General features: G+C 38.1%; 1 protein-coding gene across 2 annotated transcripts in view; it reads right to left on the reverse strand.

Moving 5' to 3' along the window:
• The window catches only part of Ube2u (ubiquitin conjugating enzyme E2 U), a 40,722-nt gene extending 21,145 nt beyond the window's left edge, over window positions 1-19,577 (reverse strand). The window contains exons 1-6 of one of the 2 annotated variants that reach the window (XM_090333726.1): window positions 19,163-19,577; window positions 17,274-17,355; window positions 16,106-16,198; window positions 13,751-13,845; window positions 6,378-6,498; window positions 796-841 (exon numbers count right to left, since the gene is read on the reverse strand). In XM_090333726.1, the coding sequence (XP_090189852.1) occupies window positions 796-841; window positions 6,378-6,498; window positions 13,751-13,845; window positions 16,106-16,198; window positions 17,274-17,355; window positions 19,163-19,228 (503 nt within the window). In that variant the 5' untranslated portion in view covers window positions 19,229-19,577. Of the gene's footprint in view, window positions 1-795; window positions 842-6,377; window positions 6,499-13,750; window positions 13,849-16,105; window positions 16,199-17,273; window positions 17,356-19,162 lie in introns of both variants that reach the window. The other variant, XM_090333725.1, reaches the window with a different exon arrangement.
• Between the last annotated feature and the right edge of the window lie 207 nt (window positions 19,578-19,784).

A 19,784-nucleotide genomic window follows, 5' to 3' on the forward strand; every position in this document is an offset into this window, starting at 1 on the left:
AAGCACCTCTACTCTCTACCAACACACATGCACACACACACACACACACACACACACACACACACAAACAAACACAAACACATACACACACACTCTAAAGGAATAGGTTATTTCATACAAATATATTTAATTAACTTCAATAAAAGAAACTTAATAGTTTCCTACATTCTTTCTAAAAACATTGTAAAGGGGGACTATAAGAGATACAAACATTTGGGCTAGGAGTGTGGCTTAGTGGTAAGAGTGCTTGCATAGCATGCACAAAGCCCTGGCTGGGTCCAATTCTTTGGTACCACATACATAGTAAAAGCCAGAACTGGAGCTGTGGCTCAAGTGGTAGAGCATTAGTCTTGAGAAAGTTCAAGGACAGTGCCTAGGCCCTATGTCCAAACCCAGGACAGAGAGAGAGGGGGTTGGAGAGGGAGGGAGGAGGAGAGGGAGGGGGAGAGGGAGGGAGGGAGATATTCCCTTTGATAAATTAAATAAGTTATTTCCCGGAGGCAGTGGCTAATGCCTGTAATCCTAGCTACTCAGGAGGTTGAGATCTGAGGATTGTGCTTCAAAGTCAGCTGGGGCTCAAAGTCCTTGAGACTCTTATCTCCAATTAACCACCAGAAGACAGGAAGTGATGCTATGGCTCAAGGGGTAGAACGGTAGCCTGGAGCTGAAGAGCTCAGGAACAGTGCCGAGGCCCAGAGTTCAAGTCCTATGACCGATAAAAACTAAGTTATTACAGAAAATTTTAAGTCAGTCTTTTTTAGTAAATAAGTTGATAGTGTATCAAAGAAAACTTACCTCAATTTATTGGGCTTTGCAGGTAACTCTTGGTTTTCATCTTCCTCTGCAAAAAGAAAATGTAAAGAGTTTCTGGATTTTGTGGAGATTGGCTACATGGTTTTACATGCACTTTTTTCAAAGCCTCAATAAAATGGTAATAAAGAAATAAAAATAAGGCATAAAATCACAAAGAAAGCAAAAGAAAGATGACAAGAAAAAAATTCAAGATGGAAAGCAGATGTCAAGTGGTAACTGTCGCAGGAGGTCCTAGAAATTTGAAACCTGAGTGCCTGATGTAGGAGGCTAATAAAACAGCACAGGAATGGAAGGTACCAATGAACTCTGAAAGGAGTTGTGAGAGGCAGATCATAGACCCCAAAGACTTACACTCTCACTTTTGCAATCAGACATTTACTGGGCCGTGCTGGAGGGGGAATACATGACCTCTGGAGACATAGCCAGAGAAGCTACTGGACACAGGACAGGAGTATAGTAAGGGACAGCACACAGGGAATAAATCAAATAAACCACATTGGTCAGAAAGATTTCTGACCCTCACCCCTTATGTACTTTTCAGATTTTTAGAGAATCAATTCACCCCTCCCCCCTTCCTCCTTCTTCTACTACCTTTCCCATAAGGTTGAAAATTCTTCTGTGTGTGTGTGTGTGTGTGTGTGTGTGTGTGTGTGTGTGTGTGTGTGTGCAGGCACATGCATATGTTCTCCCGTGTTAGGGCTTCAACTTAAAGTCTCATGTTCTCACAAGATGGTTTCACTCAAGACTGGAACTCTACCACTTGAAACATACTTTCTCTACTTTCAGCATTTTGCTGATTAATTTGAGATTTTTTTTTTTTTTTTGCCAAGGCTGGCTTTGAAGCTTGGTCCTTCAATATCAGCCTTCTGAGCAGCCAGGATATAGACATATTCTCCCAATGCTCCATTTGGCCAAAGAGTTTTAAAAATTATATAAGCCTTATGGTTAAAATATAAAAAATAACCATAGTAGACAGAAGATAAATATTTGGTCATACATGAACTTACAAGTCATAATTCACAAATTTAAAGGAAGCAACAAAAGACATAGAGTGCCTATGAAATTCCTCTGTAACAAATTAGAAAGTACAAGTAATCAGAACCTAGAAAGCCAATAGTTGCTATGCTCTGGTTCCTTCTAGGCCTTTTCTTCCTCCAAATTATCCTAAACTGAGGTTCTTGAATAGCCCCTTTTCCAATTCCTGACAGCAAGCAAGAAGCATCAACCTTGAAAAGTGGCCAGTTAATACTAAGTCTTCAGTTATAGATGATTTCCTTTATGATAGGGTGTTTTTACTCTATTATAATCGGGTCTTATCCATTCTTCTAAGCAGTTTGAATTATTAGATAATTCTCCCTCCAATTTGGCTGCTGAGGCTAGATGGACTTTACCATTAAAGATGCTGCACTTATGGCCACCTTCGCTTCAGAAAAGGTTGTTAGGCATCCAGCTGACAACAGTCCAGACTGGTACACTGGCAAGTGAACAGGAGTACTAAAACCAGTACTACCAAGATAGTGTTCGGCAGCTTGGGGCATGTGTAAAAGAAAGACAGAGGCCAAGTCACAAGCATAGGAGTCTGTCAGGATGTGGAAAACCCTCAGGCCACTACCAATTGGGTTTGAGCTCAAAGTTTGTATCTTCTTGCCAGTACATCAAGTAGAAGACCTAGCTAGCTCACAGTCTTAACAGGCACAACACATTTCAGGAAAACATGAAGGAACAAAAGACGTTTGTATGTCTGCATATTAAAAATTCATCCTTCATCTTAGGATAAAAATGCAATTCCAGACAACTGATTATGAAAAAAAAGCCCACAGTATATTATGATATCCTGTTATAAATTAGGGCCAAGCATACAAATTCAGAAATTCAGTGTCTAGAATTTATAAAACCTAGGGAAGATATACCTGATCGTAAGCTCCAATGTTAGCCCTATTTGAGTTTTTTGGAGCAACATAAGAAGAACAAAATCTTTTCTTTTTTAATGTAGGTTTATTGTAATTAATAGAAGGGTTACATTATATTTGTCAGATAGAATGTGCATTACTTAACAGACATTGCTACCCCTCTTTTCTATGGGAAATTGCTTCACATTTTGAAAATAGTCTTTGTTGATGCTTTGTTTTCTTTTGGCCCTGGAACTTGAATTCAGGTCTCTGGTACAGTCCCTGAGCTTCTGTGCTCCAGTCTCACCATCTACCACTTGAGCCACAGCTCTATTTCTGGCTTTTTGAGGGAGGGGTAGCTAACTGAAGATAAGTGACTCACAGACTTTCTTGCCCATGCTAGCTTTGAACTGTGATACTCAGATCTCAGTCTCCTAGTGGCTAGGATTATAGGTGTGAGCCATCAATGTCCAGCTCTGAAAAGAGATTTTATCATTGTCATTGATCTTTCCTTCCATTGGCTAAATATAGGCAATTTCATTAGCTATAGGAAATGTGAAGTGCTAAGGTGAACATATTCCTATTCTAAACCCCTGTAAGGTAAAATGACTATAGCCCAGACTTAGTAGAAGGGTACTTTGAATTCTTGGTTTACATTAAACCAGTATTTCCCCAGGAGAATTTTCACAAACTAATTTCAGCTGCCAAGTTAGCTTTCACTAATCTTAAATTTGTTCTCCCTACAGGACTCTCTCTCTTCATCCTGCTACATTTGGAAACAGAGGAAGAATGGGAAGGACCCTTGCTCATCCCTTCCTCCTCGAAGTCCTCACTAAGGAAGAGGCCTGGGAACCAGATGTTGATTCTATTTTGAGTAAATGGTGAGGTAAAGCCTGCATCTTCATTTATGTGTTCTTCCTCATTCAGACATGCTACTAGTGTTTATTCACCATCTCCTGTCAGGCATTGCACCAGACTCTGACGCTATGGTTCTAGCTATAATTAATGGCGCCAGAGATGGTCTAATTAGCTACCCCATGTTTCTTGTTTATACAATGAATTAGCTGTTTCTGTGTTGAGTTGTCCAAAAAAATTGTGACAATAACTCTTCCTACAGATTTCCTAGCTCTTTTGAATAATGATTTAAAATGAGTATGAGAGAAATTCTTGGAATCTCCTAGCAGAGGCATTTTCCAAGTGGTTAATTGATTCCTGTTGTAGTTTTTCATGCAATTCCCTGTAGAGGTACAACTATGCAATTAAGAGCAAATAAGCTTTCGGCCACTTTTTCATTCTTGATGCACAACAGCTGTCTCTGCCCTATGTGGGCACCCTTCCCCATCAAGTGATGGAAAATCAGTGTCTTCATGGCACCCCAGGCACCCACTCCCAGGCTAGACAAGGTGGGAGCTCTTGAGAGCTTTGTATATTCACAAGGACTCACCAGGGAAATCAGACATAGTAGAAGGAGTGAATATGATCAAAGCACATTGTAAGAATATCACAATTAAGTCCCTTTGTACAATTAATATACACAAATAATAATGACAACAAGAAAAACAAGATTCATAAGGGTGCCACTAGTCAAATGCCAAAGGTATCCAAAAAATAAAAACATCAGACAATAAAGCAGAAGATTGGAGAGCTCTGAGTGCTGCTTCCACAGGAATTATAAGAAGGCATATCTGGGGAGGGAACTTTTCCAGAAGAAAATGCTGAATATTTGCTAAGAGGGGAGTAGGCCTGGGATTAGTAATGTGTGAGCTATTGCAGGTGAAGTCTAGGAAATATCCATTATAGATATGAGTTGAAATTAGATGTCTTATTATGATGTGTAGATGAGTTTCCATTAGTGCCATCTATCCATAACATAAAAGGTAACATGTAAAATTTCTGATGAGCCAGGCTCATGCCTATAATATTAGCTACTCAGGAGGTTGAGATCTGAGGACCATGGTTCAAAGCCAGCATGGGCAGGAAAGTCCATGAGACTCTTATTTTCAATAAAGTACTCAAAAAAAGTGGTGGAAGTGGCTCTTGGCTCAAGTAGTAGAATGCTAGTCTTAAGCATGAAGAGACTGAAGGTCAATGCCCAGGACCTGAGTTTAAGCCATAGGACCCACAATAGACAGAGAGAGAGAGAGAGAGAGAGAGAGAGAGAGAGAGAGAGAGAGAGAGAGAGAGAGAGAGAGAGAGAGAGAGAGAGAGAGAGAGAGAATGAAAAGATCTCTGATCATCTTTCATTAAAGGATCATACTGGTTGGTTTTATAATTACAGTAGGGAAGATCTTATAATTCCTGGGCTGGGATTTGGCCTAGTGATAGAGTGCATACCTACCATGTTTGAGAAAGCTCAAGGACAGTGCTCATGCTCTGAGTTCAAGGTCCAGATTGGCAAAAATTTTAATTGCTGAAATGGATATAGATTCAAGTCTACCTGTAATCATAGCTGTTCAGATGGTAGAGATGGGAAGATTATGGTTTGAGTCAGGTAGAACACTAAAGTGCCAAAGACCCAATCAGTAAATAACTCAATCAGTAAATAACTCAATCAGTAAATAATTGAGCACAGTGGTGCATGCCTGCCAGATAGATGGGAAGCATAAAGAGAGAGGTCATAGTCCAGGCTGACCTGTGCATATACATAAAACTCTACCCAAAAAATAGCTGTGGCAAAAACAGTCAGTGGAGTGCCTCAAGTTCTAGCAAGAACAAGGTCCTGAGTTCAAATCCCAATACTGAAAAGAAAAACAACAAAAAACCCAAAACACATCCAGAATTTAGGGCATATTAAATCCACTAGCACAACAATATTCATTGCAGCATTATTCACCATAGCAAAGATATGGAACCAACTTAGATGTCCCTCAGTTGATGAGTGGATCAACAAGTTGTGGTATTTGTATACAATGGAATTCTATGCTACTGTCAGAAAAAACGACATCGACCCATTTGTTAGGAAATGGAAAGACTTAGAAAAAAATCATATTAAGTGAAGTAAGCCAGACTCAAAGGAACTTAGGCTCAATGGTTTCCCTCATTTGTCATAATCAGTAGAAACCTTGGGCTCTCCCAGCAGAGATCTGCAATAGAGCAAAACCTTGATAAATAAGGCCATATAGTATGAAGCTAATTGAAAGGACCTCCAGGATATTGAAACAAAAGCCATATAATGAATGACTGTTTTGTCCTTAATGTACTATGTTATCTCTCATCTCCTTTGCTGTCCCTTGGGTATCTCCTATTGTTACAGTATCTCACTTTGTTATCTGATATATTGAATTTATTTGTATTTGGTTATTTGAAATTTGATAGGGAAGGGGGGAAAACCAAGATGGGGGGTGGGGAGGAGGGTAATGGGTACCAAGACATGTGAAAGGGTATCAATGTATGTGAATTAATGCACCTTCTATCTGGCAAATATCATGTAACCCTTTTATTAATTACAATAAAAAATTAAAAAAAAACCAAAACAGAATGTAATTAAATATTTCCTTATAAAATAACTATTTGCTAAGTCATTTGTTATAAATGTTTAATTTATACATGCTAAAGAGTAATACATAATGTGAAATTGCTGAGAACAACAATGTATAATGTAAGAATCAGTGTTTAATGCATAAATGCTAAAGAACACTGCATAATGTATAATTGCCCAAGAACAACATTTCTTACCTTGTACTGGCTCCTGGAAAAGTTTATGAATTATTTTTCTGTACATGTTTTCATTTCTATACAGAATTCGGGTAGCTTCCAAATTTACTGGATTTTCTAGCATTGGGTTAGAAAGCATAACCTAAAAGAAAACATACAATAGGCACTTTTTCAAGTTTGTCTTCAAAGGAAAACACAAACCAATACATACAATTCCCTACAAGTATTTATGAAATGATTCCTATGCATTGAGCTGGAGATAGACAGAAAGACAACATGAGATAGTCACTATTCTGAAGAAACTCTTGATCTAGATTGGTTTTAATACCGTATACTCACAAATCAAACGCTAGGATCAAAGCAAATGTTCTTTCCGGCACCATTTGTTCCTATCACATAAATTTAAATTGGATTTTTATGGAAGAGAAACTAAACACTAAGAAACGCCAAAAAATTTCCATTACATAGGGTAAAAAATAAAATCTACACATCTTAACACAAGACCACATCAAATCACGGGTAAACAAAAACATGTATGAAGGCTTGCAGATATTTCACAATCATTAAAAGGTAATTTAGTATTCATAGCTGTCTTCTTTTGCTGCTTTAATCACTTACCACACATTTAGCAGCTTAAGAAAATGCAAATTCATGTATTTTTAAATTTATTTTATTCTTGTTTCAGAGGTGATATACAGTGGGGATACATTTATATATGTCAGGCAATAAGCACATTTCCTTTTATACAGTGTCATCTATTCCCTCAATTCTCTCCCATTCTCTCCCTCCCATCTCCACCCACGAGCTGCAGAGTTCACTTTCATCATTGTACAGTGCACTCCACTGCTGTACTTTCTTATCCTTTTACTTCTGATTCTGTTGCCCTACGCTTATCCTCCCATAGATGTGCACATGAGTACACTGTATATAAGGTAAAGAATACAGAATCATCAGGAAAAGAAAAAAAACAAAGAAAAATGTCCTTTGCTTCCATATTTTGGAGTTCATTTATATATATGAATGAAGAGGTGCTAGGGTATTGCACCTTTATGATTCTCTCCTAAAACTATCCTCTGTTTGATCCACTATTCTGTACAATTTGTCACATGCCAGTGTGTTTTAGATCTAAGCTTCGCATATCAAGGAGAATATGTGCTGGTTGTCTCTCTGAAGTGAGTTTGGCTTACTTCACCTAACACGAATTGTTCTAGTTCCATCCATTTCCCTGCAAGTGACATTATTTTATTCCTTCTAATGGCTGTGTAAAATTCCATTGTATATAGGAACCACAGTTTTTTGGATCCACTCATCTATTGTGGGCATCTGACTATTTCCATATCTTGGCTGTTGTGATTAGTTATGGAGGTGAGCATGGCTGTGCAAGTATCCTTATCATATCCTGGGTTATGATACTCAGGGTAGATGCCAAGAGGTGGTATGGCTGAGTCATAGGGAATGTCCATGTTTCACTTTTTGAGGAACCTCCAGACAGCCTTCGAGAGTGGTTGTACTAGTTTACACTTGCAGTTGTTAGAATTCAAAATGTTAGTCAGTCTAACTGGGGTAAGATGGTATCTCAGGGTTGTTTTGATTTGGAAAATGCAAAATTTATTATCTTATATTTCTGCAGTGAAAATCCAGGATGGGTGGACTAGTGTCTTTTTTTCTCCCCAGACTTAAGAAAATAGTCTAGGTGTCAGTCAGCTGGCTGGGTTTTTATCAGAAGGTTCTGGCAGGGCGAGTCTGCTTCTCAGATTCTTATGGGGGTTGGAAGAAGTTAGTTCCTTGCAGTTATAAGACTTGGGTCTCATTTTCTGCTAGCTGGCCCAAGGCTTGTTTCCAATCTTCGTACTTTACTCTTAGCTCAGAGCAGTTGCAGTGAGATAAAGCTTCTTTTTTCATATATTTTTATTATAATTAATAGAAGGGTTACATGATATCTGCCAGACAGATGGTGCATTAATTCCCATACATTGATACCCTTTCACATGTCCTGGTCCCCATTTCCCTCCCCCCCACCCTCACCCCTCATTTTGTTTTCCCCCTTCCCTATCCAATTTCAAATAACCAAATACAAATATATATAGATACATAAGGTAAAAAAGTGAGATACTGTAACAATATGAGATAACCAAGGGACAGCAAAAGAGATGAGAGATAACATAGTACCTTAAGGACAACAATCATTCATTAAATGGCTTATGTTTCTATATCCTAGAGATCCTTTCATTTAGCGTCCTACTATATGGCCTTTGGTATCAAGGTTTTGCTCTATTGCAAATCTCTGCTAGGAGAGCCCAAGGTTTCTACTGATTATGACAAGTGAGGGAAACCATTGAGCCTAAGTTCCTTCGAGTCTGGCTTACTTCACTTAATCTGATCTTTTCGAAGTCTTTCCATTTCCTAACAAATGGGGCAAGCTAAGCTTTCATTCATAACTGAGGGAACAATAAAAACATTCCATTCCAAGGAAAAGCTTCAACATTATGTAGCAACAAAACCAACACTACAGAAAATTCTCAAAGATGTTCTACACATGGAAAACCAACACAAATGTAATACAGAGAAAGACATGGCACCTAAAACTCATAACATCTAAGTACCACAAAAACTATCGAGATAAAGCTTCTTATGCTGAAATCTCTCTGACCTCCCCTTCTGCCTCATTCCTTTTCCTCCATTATATTCTCTGACTTTCCTGCTTTCATTTTGGGAGTTCATGATTTCTTTGCATAATCTCCCACAACATTCTTAAGATCAGCTAATTAATCACTACAAGTCTTCTGTAAGTCTTTGAACAGTAGTACCTCAATTAGTGTTTGCACCAATAACTGGAGGAGGGAAATCTTGGGGGAGTGCCTTAAAATTCTGCCCACGCTGAGCACTGCTGGCTATACCTGAATCCTAGCTACTCAGGGGTCTGAGGTCTGGGGATCATGGTTCAAAGCCAGCCCATCTAGGCAAGAAAGTCTGTGGGACATTTATCTTCAATTAACTACCCAAAAGCCAGAGGTGGAACTATGGCTCATGTGACAGAGTGCTATCCTTGAGCAGAGAAGGTGGAGGGAAAATGCCCAGGCATTGCATTCGAACTCCAGTACCATATCACACACAAAAAGTTTCTGCCTGTTATACTGTCTGTACACTTAGATCAAACAGGTGATCAATGGCAACAAAAAGTTGTTTGGCTAGACCACACTTTCTTGATCAGGCACCTCAAAATTTTCTTGGCCCCGTTGCCAATATTTATTCAATAATTCCATTTTAAGACATTTTTAAATCAAAACATTGTGGCCAATTTTAATAAGAAGAAACAAAACATTTATAAAGTAATGATGACCAATATTCATTTATTTGCATTTATTTTATGATAACTTTATCCTCATGCCATAAGTTTTTGTTTCTTCAGTTTCTTTTGGGATATCTTTTCCTTTTGAGCAACTTCCTCATCTGGTTTAGGAACACTTTGCCCATTTTCAGTAAGGATCATCTCAATGTAGCACGGGGAGTTCATGTATGGATTGATCCTACCGTGGGCTTTGTAAGTTCAGCAGAGCATCTTGGGTGCTTTGTTCACCTGGATGTATTCAATAACCAGGTTGTCTACATCTAAACCCTTCAGTTCAGCATTACTCTGCATTCTTAAGCATGTGCAGCAGAAACTCAGCACTCTTTTAGGGCCACGGACCCTGTGTTCAACCTCACTGTTTTGCGTGGGCACACCTGCCAACTCTACCATTGTAAAGCAGGAATGGCATACATTGCTTCTTTAAAGTTGCATCTTTCAGACACTTTGTAGCTTTTCGGATATGCATACCCCTGATGGCCTGGGCTGTTTCTCTGGTGTTCTTAAAGTGAACAAGAAGATTTGAGCCTCTTGACTTGCATGATTTTGTATAGAGTTTTCTGGATCTAGAGAGTAGCAAACCACTCTCAAGGTCACCTCAGGCCACTTACAGGAAGAGGAAGACATTTTATATACTAACATACTGACTATAGAATAAAATATGGTTAAAGATACAACTACCATATGGATTACTACTCAAATATCTAGATGTAGATGCAGGCCAGAATGTGAGTTGTGACTTCAAAGCTAAGGAGAATCTGGTGTGGGGATGCATGCGTATGATCCCAGCACTTGGGGAAGCTGAGGCAGGGAGGACAGTGAGTTTGAGATCAGCCTGGCCTACATAGGGAGACTTTGTCTTCAAATAAAAGAAAAACATTAAAAAAACAAAGCTATGAAAATTATAGCCAGCTTTCATTAATGAAAGTAATCATCTCACATCTGGTATTTCAAAGGCAACAAGAATTTTCTGTTGGTACTGGACTTTTCCTGTTTGGAAAACACATTTGGGCTATATTTCCAAGAATACTATGATTGCTTAAATAAGGACTCATTGGGGATTGCATTATATCTTTCAAAAGTGGGCAAGAACCAGATGAAACTTACCTTCAAGAACAAATTTTTGGTAATTGGCTGGAGAGATAATCTTACGCAGCAAGCACATCTGGTAAGGTTTATTCAATATTCTCCTCATTAGCCACTGTGCCTAAGACCTACACCTATGATGTATACCCTGCCATTATATGTATTTAATAATTTGGAGAGCAAGCATGTGAGTGCATATTAAAACAGATAAATCAGGCATTCTGCCAAAATAGTTTTTTAAAAAGAGATGCAATTTTTAAATTATCTACATGTGGGTATAAAATAGTAAAAAGCTCTCCAAGAGAAGAAGAGAAACAGAAAAATCAAATTCTTCAGTGAACATCTGTACCAATAGCTACATCTTATAAGACCCAGCTAAGCACAGCTTATGCTTATGCATTGGGTATTGATATTTACATTTGAACTGTATAGGGAAATGCAAACTTTCAAAGAAATTAAGATTGTAAGCCAGTTACCAGTGGCTCACACCTATCATCCTAGACACTCAAGAGGCTAAGGACCACGGTTTGAAACTAGCCCAAGCAGGATACTCTAAGAGCCTCTTATCTCCAATAAACTACTTAAAAATGGCAGAATTGGCACTGAGGCTCAAGTGGTAAGAGTGCTCGCCTTGAACAAAAGAAACTCTGGGACAGGACTGGCACACGCATGCACACACACACACAGGTGAACAAAGATTAGAAGGAAATAACAGTAGAGTTAGGGTTTTTCTTTATTATTATTAATGATTTTCTTTCACAGCATCTTAAAATCTTCTGTGATGTGGATATATTGGTTTCATTCATATATTTTCAAAAGACAAACTGTTATTTATTGGCTTCTCATGTTATATTTGATCGCTTTGTATTAGTGATTAGCAGTAAAAAACAATGATGCTATTAACTATTTACTGTTGAGTGCTTTTCTTGGACTAAGCACAGTTCTAAGCGTAGTATTCATTAATTAATGTCAACCTCACATGCAATAGCTATCTCCATGTCATTGCTAAAGCATTGAGGTATTGAGAGATGAAGAAATGTATCCAGTGGTCTCAGGTGAAAGAACTGTGAGATGAAGACAACAAATCTAATCTCAGAGCCGCCACTAAATTCTTATTCTTTACATTAAATTATGTTTCTATAGCTCAGAAACATTACTGGACCATTCCAGATTATCCTTATGAATTAGATTTTGGGACCATTCTGTTTTACTTTTCTTAGGGTAGACTTCAGTTCACGTGGAAGACAGAAATATGCCTCCGCTTAAAAGTCATTCAAAAGATCCACCCCAGATACCTGCATATTCCGCTTGCTTATTCCTTAAAGCTTTTGCTTAAAAGTGTTTTCACCAGAACACACCTACATACAACCAGATACTAAGTACATATTTGTAGGAGGAATGAATGTGTTGCATATTGGACCTTTTAAGAAGAATATATTTTACTCAGAACATTAAGATAGCTAACCAGAAAATTAACTACATATCTAGCCTTAATAATAAGTGATAGGCTTCATAGCCTAATTTCCTTGAGAAAATTCAATTAAGTCAAATGTTCATTCCTCAAATGTTCTAATCAATCAAATGTAATAATTTATTTCCAGACATATTGATGATAAGTAGCCCCCTAGATAGAATATTACTAAGCCTAATTCAAGTAGTTAAATCAATCACCACTGAAACAATTCAGTTTATCCTCAGATGAGAAACTAGGGCAAGAAACTAGGGTAAGACAGGATGGGAACATGTGTCTAAGGACCATAGCCTATAGTGATGTATTTAGGAACCAGGAATCTACCTCAGAAGGGAATATAATCCCTGGTTTAATTATTTCCTGGGTTTACTGTGAACTCTTACAAGATAGAGCTGCTTGTTAGCACTGTGGAAACACGGGATAAAGTTGAACATTTTAAGTTGTGATCACCCAGTTTACCTCCAAGATCCATGAGTGAGGAGCGATCTAAATGGTACCTTTAGTGAGTACTAGGAAGTGAGGTGAAGAGCCAAGAGAAAGTCCAAGACAATCTCTACAATGGAAACCATACAATTCTTTTCTTTAACAAAATGTGTATTTGGTTGTGAAAGGCTTCAACTATCCATTTTAACTTAAAATATTGTTTTATTTTTTAAACATTTAAGTGTACATTGTACATTTTAAGCTTTGTGCGTTGAATATCTAGAATACTTAAAGGTACTAAAGAAAGAATGGCCAAGTGCCAGTGGCACATCTGTACTCGTAACTACTGAGGACTACAGTTCAAAACCAGCCAGGGTAGGAAATTCTGTGAGATTCTTCTCTTTAAGTAACCAACCACCAAAAGCCAGAAGTAGAGCTGTAATTCAAGTAGTAGAGTGCCAGCCTTAAGCAAAATAATAATAATAATAACTAAAAAACAATTCCCAGACACTGAATTCAAGTCCTAGTACTATAACCACCCCCCCCCAATAAAAAGGAAGAAACAAGGTGCTGGTAGCTTACTCCTGTAATCCTAGTTACTTAGGAGGCTGAGCTCTGAGGATGTTTGTTTGAAGCCAGCCTGGACAGGAAAGTCTATGAGACTCTTATCTCCAGTTAGGCACCAGAAAATCCAAAGTGCTGCTGTGGCTCCAAGTGGTAGAGCTGCTAGCTTTGAGAGGAAAATGCTCAGGGACAGCATCTATGCTGTGAGTTCAAGCCCCACGACCACCATCACCAACAAAAGGAAGTGAGGAAGGGAAAGGGAAAGGGAAAAGAAAAAGGAAAAGGAAAGACAGGGGAAAAAGAAATAAAGCATTAGAAGACCATGGTGATCCCAGAAGGCAGAGACAGGAGAATCGAGAGGTCAAGCCATTTTGGGTTATAAAATGAGACTATGTCTTTAAAAGAAAAATAAGCAAAAAAATTCTCCATCTCTGTCTGTCCTTCTCACACTCACATCCATACACAAACACAGATAGATAAACCTTACAGAAAAGCTGTACTTACCTGCAATGCAAGCAAGATGCTGCTCAGCCTGTAACTTGAATCCCAACTAGCAAGGTCATCCAAAAAATCTATACTGGGCCGACCGGTATTTGAGTCTACTGTATTAAAATAACAGATTGATAATAAGGTATATACATATAATGAAATGACTATTTAAACTTATTTAAAAATAAAACTGATAAATTAAGGTAAAGATTGCATACATTTTTTCTTTCATTTCTTCTATCGAATGAGAAATCCTATGTCTGTCTGCAGTGTCCTCATCATGTTGTTTTAGCTGCTTCATAGGTAATTTTGTATTGAGCGTCAAAATAGTTTTAAGCTGAACACGCATGGCTTAGATCTATATAACTCTAAGTACTCAGAGGGCTGAGATCTGAGAACCACCTTCCAAAGCGATCTTGGGCAGTAAAATCTGAGGGTAGAGCCTTAGCAATGAGTGAAAAAGTTAAAGGACAGCACCCACATCATGAACTTAAGCCACAGTACTGATAACACACACACATACACACACACACACACATACACACACACACACACAAAATAATAACACACACTGCAGAAAAATAATAATGTATTTTTGCAAACTACATTAAAACACAAGAGAATATAAAGTAAAATATAAATGTTCCCCTGTCTGCCCTTCTTCAGTCATTACCAAGTGGTATAAATGAACACACGTACATATAAATAACCATATTCATGTGTTTATTATATGAGTGATATTTTATGTTTTGTTGTTCAGAGAGATTTTTCACTCAACAATACATTGTCAACATATTAACAGATGGAAATCTTTATCCCAAAGACATCTGAGCACCTGTTGTGTATCCGGAAATAAAGATTCAAGGGATATAGCCAAGTCTAGCTTTCAGAGATTTTCCTTGTTCTGTTTACAGGCAATGCAGATGATGCAGATTATTTCACTTAAAAACTCTATCCTAATGAACACAGAAATTATAATAGCTCTCTCACACCCTGAGTCCCACAAAGGTGATTGTGTTCAGAGTACACTTAACACATCTCTAGAATGATCACAGTTGCGGGGAGGGAGGAGAGAGGAGAAGGCCAACAATTATTAAAATTGCAAAAGTCAATTTTTTCAAATCTCTTTGTTTGGCTACAGAGGGTTTTAAAAGTTTATGAAGTTATGATGGTATGCTTTTCCAATAGTTTCTGGATTTTATCACTCATAGAAGGACCCTCCTCAACAAGCCTATAAAATTATATTAGATTGTCTTCTTTCTGAGCATTAAAAATTTTGATTTGTGATCCTTCAAGAAATCACTTAGTGTATAACCAAGTGCAGAAATCTTTCTTGCATTTCTCTAAAACTTTAATTTGTCTAGTATACCACTTTTTTTAAAGTAATGAAAAACCAGATTCAACCAACGTAGTGAATTATACGGGATGGTTAAGTGCATTATTGAACATTTTGAAATGATCTTTTGAGGAATGTTTGATGGTGCAGGAAAAATGCTGTACAATTTTAAATGTAATTCATCAATGATATACAAAAGTGTATATAGGAAAAAAAAGATTGGTAAGATGTTGAAAATAGTATCTCTTTGCATTAGACATCAAGGTGACAGTCATTTCTGCCTTTTTATTTTCTCCAATGACCATTCCCACTTTTATAATTACAATCTAGTTGTTATAAAGAAACATGAGGGCTGGGAGTTTGGTCTAGTGGTAGAGTGCTTGCCTAGCATGCATGAAGACCTGGGTTCGATTCCTCAGTACCACATACATAGAAAAAAGCTGGAAATGGTGCTGAGGCTCAAGTGGTAGAGCTCTAGCCTTGAGAAAGTCCAAGGACAGTGCTCAGGCCCTGAGCTCAAGCCCAGGACTGGCAAAAATAAAAAATAAAAAATAAATAAAGAAACATGATTAGTAGACAGTACCACTAGAAATACAGAGTCCCAGTTATAAAACAGGTTTTAGGGTTATATGCATATATACACAATCAAACTGTTTAATGTATGGTATTCTCTGGGGAGGATTTGCGAGGTGCAATCCCTTTGAATAATTAACCATTTAACAAAATGAATATCAGGAAGCTAAAACATGTCCAGTTTGAGGAAAGCAAGGATTAAGGGAAAGGGAGAGGATAAATGGAGAGAGAAATAGTGGGAAAATATAATCATAGTTCTCAATGTACATCAATGAAAAGGTAAACTGAGGGAATCGGTGGGGTTGGAAAGGTGGGGGAGGGGAGAATGATGGGAGCATGGACAATGATCAAGATGCATTGTACAAATGGATTGATATGTTGACTTCAAACAACAACTCGCTTTGTCAAAGAATTTAAAGATTAACACAAAACCATAGAAAACAAGCTTGTTTGTTCCTTACCATTTGGATGAAAAGGAATGGTTTTAAATCTCACAGCTGGAGGTTTATGGTTATACTCAGATGGAAATTTTAATTCCAGTTGGTAAATCAATCCTGTGATATAGAGAAACAGGTTGACCAAAGTGCCATGTGCTTTATCTCTAACCTGATTAATATTGGAGTTTCTCCTATAGTAAAGCGTCCCATGATTTTCTCAGGTAAATTGCTTTATAGTGCATAGGCCCCTGCCAAGCGTAGAAGCGACACAACTTAATTGCTTTAGTTTCAGCCCTTTTCCTCCCACCTCTTTCCATCCACTACCCCAGTCCCTCTAATGCTGGCTCTCATGTTGAATGAATTCACCCTTCCCAGAATCTGTTCTACCCATTTGTGCCCACCTTCTCCTTGTACACTTGGAAAACTCTTACACATTCTTCAGGATTCAACTAGAGTGTTACTTCCTCAGAAAGCCCTTCCTGACTTGTGCCAAAATTCATAGTAGCACATATTATATGTGATTGTCATTATCAGCTAGTCTCCCCTATCTCACTCAATAATCTTTTTAATCTGGTGCTGAAATAACACATGGTCACTTCAGTTAATAGAAGAATTTGCCTTAAGATAATCTGGGGAAAATTATAGAGGGGAAAAAGAAGAAAATAACTCTAGGACTTCCAAGTCAATAGGATTTTTTTCATAGGCATTTTCTGATCTCATAGAAGAATGCTAGAAAATATTCTCAGTTGATACTCTTCATTGTGTTTTCTTCTTAACATTGGAGCCCAGGCCTGTGGCTCAGTGATAAATTACTTATTTAGAATGTGTGTGGCCCTGTATTTGGTCTTTAGTACCAAACACACACACACACACACACACACACACACACACACACACACACACACACACACAATTAAGATTTGACATACAGGCAAATACTTAAAATGGCAAATGAAAAATGGCAAATAATATCTGAGAACTTTTAAACTTCTGGATAAAAAGTATCTGAATACTTCTAGAGAACTGATACGATGTAAACTTATACGTTTAAAGAATTCCAGGAAATTATATACTGCAATATAATATATACATAATTATATAAGTACAATATACTTATTCAAATTATATTAATACAAGATATTAATGACATGCAAACTAAAAAAAGAAACAGATTAGGTTTGAAAACATATACCTTCCCACATTGAATCCTTTAAACCTTCAATTTCAGCTTCCCATTTCAACATATTGTCACTTACAGGAAAGGCAGAAATACCCTTTAATTTAAAAACAAAATCAAAAAAGACGGGTTATTTATTACAGTTTTGAAAATCAGTTACCAGGTTACACTGAATTTCAAAAACATTTTTTCTTGATTATTTACTTTTTTCTTGGTATGAGGAACTGTTATATATCTGATTGCTATATGTCTTCTTGCATAGAACTTCTTAAGGTTTCCTCAAAGAAATATAGACAAAAGAACTTTAAGATAAGGTGTAGACATGGAACTTGGGTCAAGACTGAGTATGTGTAAGTCAATAGCCAATTTAATTGGAAAAGAAAACACATGTTTCTTTAAATATTAAAACGATTTTGATACTAGGTTGAAAAACATGAAAAACAATTTCACTGAAAGAAACTTACATATAAAATAAATTTTCCATACACTTAAGTAATTGTAGTAGAAAGAATGCATTTCCTAGGAAACCTATAAAATATGCTGGAGAGTACATGAGTATATTCACATGTTCCTTAGCAGATAGTTATTAAGCACCGAGAGACACTTGTCTGTGTGAACATCATATCTACTTTACTTATGTTGTCTATATTTATATGTTCTCTTTATTGGATTTTCTTTCCCCAAAGCACAACTAAGTTCCAAATGAGTGGAAACAATGTCAAATCCATGCCCCTGCAATAGTTGTTGATGGACTCAATAACTGTTCTAACATTTCTAGTGTACAGTGGTGTGTGTGTGTGTGTGTGTGTGTGTGTGTGTGTGTCTGTGTGTGTCTATGTGTGCATGTGTATGTGTGCTAGTACTGGGGCTTGAACTCAGGGCTCCATTCTCTTGCTTGGCTTTTTTACTCAAGGTTGGAATTCTATTACTTGAGTGAAACTGCCACTTCCAGGTTTTTGTTTACTAATTGGAGATAAGAGTCTCATGGACTTCTCAGACCAGGCTGGCTTTGAACCTGTATCCTCAGATCTCAGTAGGTGGGACTATCAGATGAGCCATTGATGCCGGGCCTTTTAATCCTCTTATAAGTAGAAGTGAGAACAGAACACCACCAGAGCTCAGAGTGCACCTGTTCAGACAGTCTGTGTTTACACCCTCCTTTGTGTATGCATTTCCTCCTGTTCTTTTCTTCGAGTACCTTCCTCTCTTCCACTCTCATCTGTAAGTTAACTATGGCACCAATGATCACCAAAAGTTCTTGCTGGTGTTTATTTGTTGTTCTGGTAAAAAAGCCACTAGGCAGTAAGTTACAGGACACAAGAGAAAAGGCCGAGAGTCAGAAAACCTTGTAAATGGAATCCTGGAACCAAATCTTTATGGAAACTTTTGGAGCCTTAAGTTTTTGGTTGAATAAAATGAAATACTACTTAGTTTATAGTAGTATTATTGAAAATAATCCTGCACTGACTACATGACAGAGCTTGAAACTCAGGACCTAACTTCCAAAAGGTACTCAGTACTGTTAGCCATTATCATCTTGAAATCATAATTATTTGTGTATAGTGTGTGTGTGTGTGTGTGTGTGTGTGTGTGTGTTACTAGGGCTTGAACTTAGGACCTGAATCTATATCTGGACTCTTTCTGCTTAAGTCTACCACTTGTATCACAGCTGCACATTCAGCTTTCTGGTGCTTAATTGGAGATAAGAGTTTCATGGACTTTGCTGCCCAGGGTTGGTTTCCAACCCTGACCCTCAGATGTCGCGATGCCTAGCCCTCTAGTAATTATCATCATGAAACAAATTCATTAAATAGCAGTGCAGTTGTAGCAAACTAGTTTCCATTAAACGATTTTTAGAAGCATGGCTTTAAGCTGCTTCTTTAAAATGTTCACTCAGAACTTACCACATAATTGTTCCGCTTCAACTCTTGGAAGTCTCTTTCCAGCAAGATGTAAGCTGCAGAGTGCATACCTGCGTGCGAACGCTCCAGGGCTTGATGGAGATTTCCCGTTACCTCCCGTCACCTAGTTAACGAGCTGTAATCCTAAAATGCTCCGGAGATGAATACCTTCTGAGTTTGGAGTAACTTTCTTCGTTTCTCCTAGGAGGAAATGAGGGGGTCTTAACTCATCTGTGGCGCAGCAGTCACTGCGGTGACAGTCCACACTTGTTAAAGAAACTTCAGTGGGCAATGGAGACAGCCCCGTGCTATTGGTGCGTGGAGAGGGAGTGAAAAGTCTAAGCCCTGCCGGTGGTCGGGTCCCCTTCGCAGGTGTAAAGCGGACCTTGCTTAACCCGGAGGAAGGAAATCGGTTGCCAGGCAACAGACTTCCTAAGGGAAAGGAGAAAGAAGGTGGGGGTGTGGCCGCCTCTCATCCCATCAGAAGCCGGATGCTGGCCTCTGGTTACCGCCACAGCCAGTCCATGGGCAGTTTCACTTCGACCGGCCAGTAATGCTGGAGTTTAGGACAAGACCCCATCCTTCCCTCCTATTCCTTCTCTCCTTCCTTCTCAATCCGTCCCCC

The sequence above is a fragment of the Megascapheus bottae genome, chromosome 6 (genome assembly GCF_031878675.1).
Source record: "Megascapheus bottae isolate mThoBot1 chromosome 6, mThoBot2.hap1, whole genome shotgun sequence".
Lineage (NCBI taxonomy): Eukaryota > Metazoa > Chordata > Mammalia > Rodentia > Geomyidae > Megascapheus > Megascapheus bottae.